We start from the raw sequence: 1,209 nt of genomic DNA on the forward strand, positions 1-1,209 counted from the left end.
AAGGAAGGGTTTTTTTTTTTTTTTTTTGGTGGAAGGGTGGCAGCCACTACCCCATTGCCAAGATCAGCACTGTAGAAGTAGGGTCAGTGGGGGAGGGTGAGACACCTTGCCCAGTGACACTCTTGTCTTCCCTCATGGGCAAGAACAGCCCTGGCCTGCCTCCCACCATGCACCCCCCGCAAAAAAAAATGTCAAGGAGTTTACAAAAGAAGTGCCATCCTATGCTTCCTGGCTGGTCACAACCTGCCCCAGGCCCCTGATACTGGGGTAGGCCAGGCTCAGAAAACCTGGGGAGGGGCTGCCTTTTCCATTTTTCTTAAAAAAAAAAAAAAAAACAGATGAAAATGAGTTGACAGCTAAAAAATGAACACAAAACATTAAAAACAGTGATGATAGCGGACAAGCAGTCCTGGGAAGGGAGAAAGGGGGCGAAGTGGGGCAGGGCCAGGGGGGCATCTCCCTGCCTGCTGTCCATCAGCGTCCGACCCTGCCCTCCAAGAAGGGGCACCCCCGCAGAGCCCAGAGGCCTGGCCAGAGGGGGAAGGCACAAGAGCATGGGGGCTGGGGGCACAAGCACCCCCCTCCAAAGCCCAGAGGGTGCAGCAAAAGGGGGATTATAAAAGCCAAGAAACTACAAAACTAAATACAAAGGTGGGCACAGCTGGCAAAGGGAGGGGTGTAGGTGAGGAAGGGGAGGTGCAGTCCCGGCTGACTGTCCCTCGGGACCGAGGCTGCTCAGGCCCTCAGACCTTGTAGTAGATGTTCGCTGGGCTCTGGGGCGGCATCTCCTGGACGATGTAGACGGGGTGCCCGTAGTCCCCACTCACCTTCTCATAGTGGGGGCAGTAGTTGTTCTCTGTAGTCCGTAAGGGGATGATGATGTCACTGGGCTCGGTGCCCGCAGTGCCACTGCCCCCCTTGGGACTGGCCAGGGGGCTGAGTGAGAGGGCGGGCGCCCGCTGCTGTGTGTGCTTGCGGTGCCGCTTGCGCAGCTTCAGTAGCAGGATGGTCAGGAAGATGATGATGAGTAGGAAGATGACGCAGCCAGCGCCCACAGCTGCAAACAACGCCACCTTGGAGTTGAAGAAGCTGTCGGGGTCCCCGCTACTGCCTCCATTCCCACCAGAGCCACTTTTCTCATCCTGGTTCACAGTCTCTGTGGATGGGGGAGGGAGGGGAGAAAGGTCAGCCAGGGGTTGCAGGGATACA

The 1,209-nt window shown here is 56.9% G+C and overlaps 1 protein-coding gene across 1 annotated transcript; it reads right to left on the reverse strand.

The window, feature by feature from the left end:
• Positions 1-6: 6 nt before the first annotated feature.
• On the reverse strand, positions 7-1,208 carry LOC104983852 (ephrin-B1-like; the record flags this gene model as incomplete). Its single annotated transcript, XM_010833377.1, has 1 exon — positions 7-1,208. A coding segment is annotated over one exon (465 nt), but the record flags the coding sequence as incomplete, so codon positions are not given.
• Between the last annotated feature and the right edge of the window lies 1 nt (position 1,209).

This window comes from Bison bison, unplaced genomic scaffold, assembly GCF_000754665.1.
Source record: "Bison bison bison isolate TAMUID 2011002044 unplaced genomic scaffold, Bison_UMD1.0 scf7180017863466, whole genome shotgun sequence".
Lineage (NCBI taxonomy): Eukaryota > Metazoa > Chordata > Mammalia > Artiodactyla > Bovidae > Bison > Bison bison.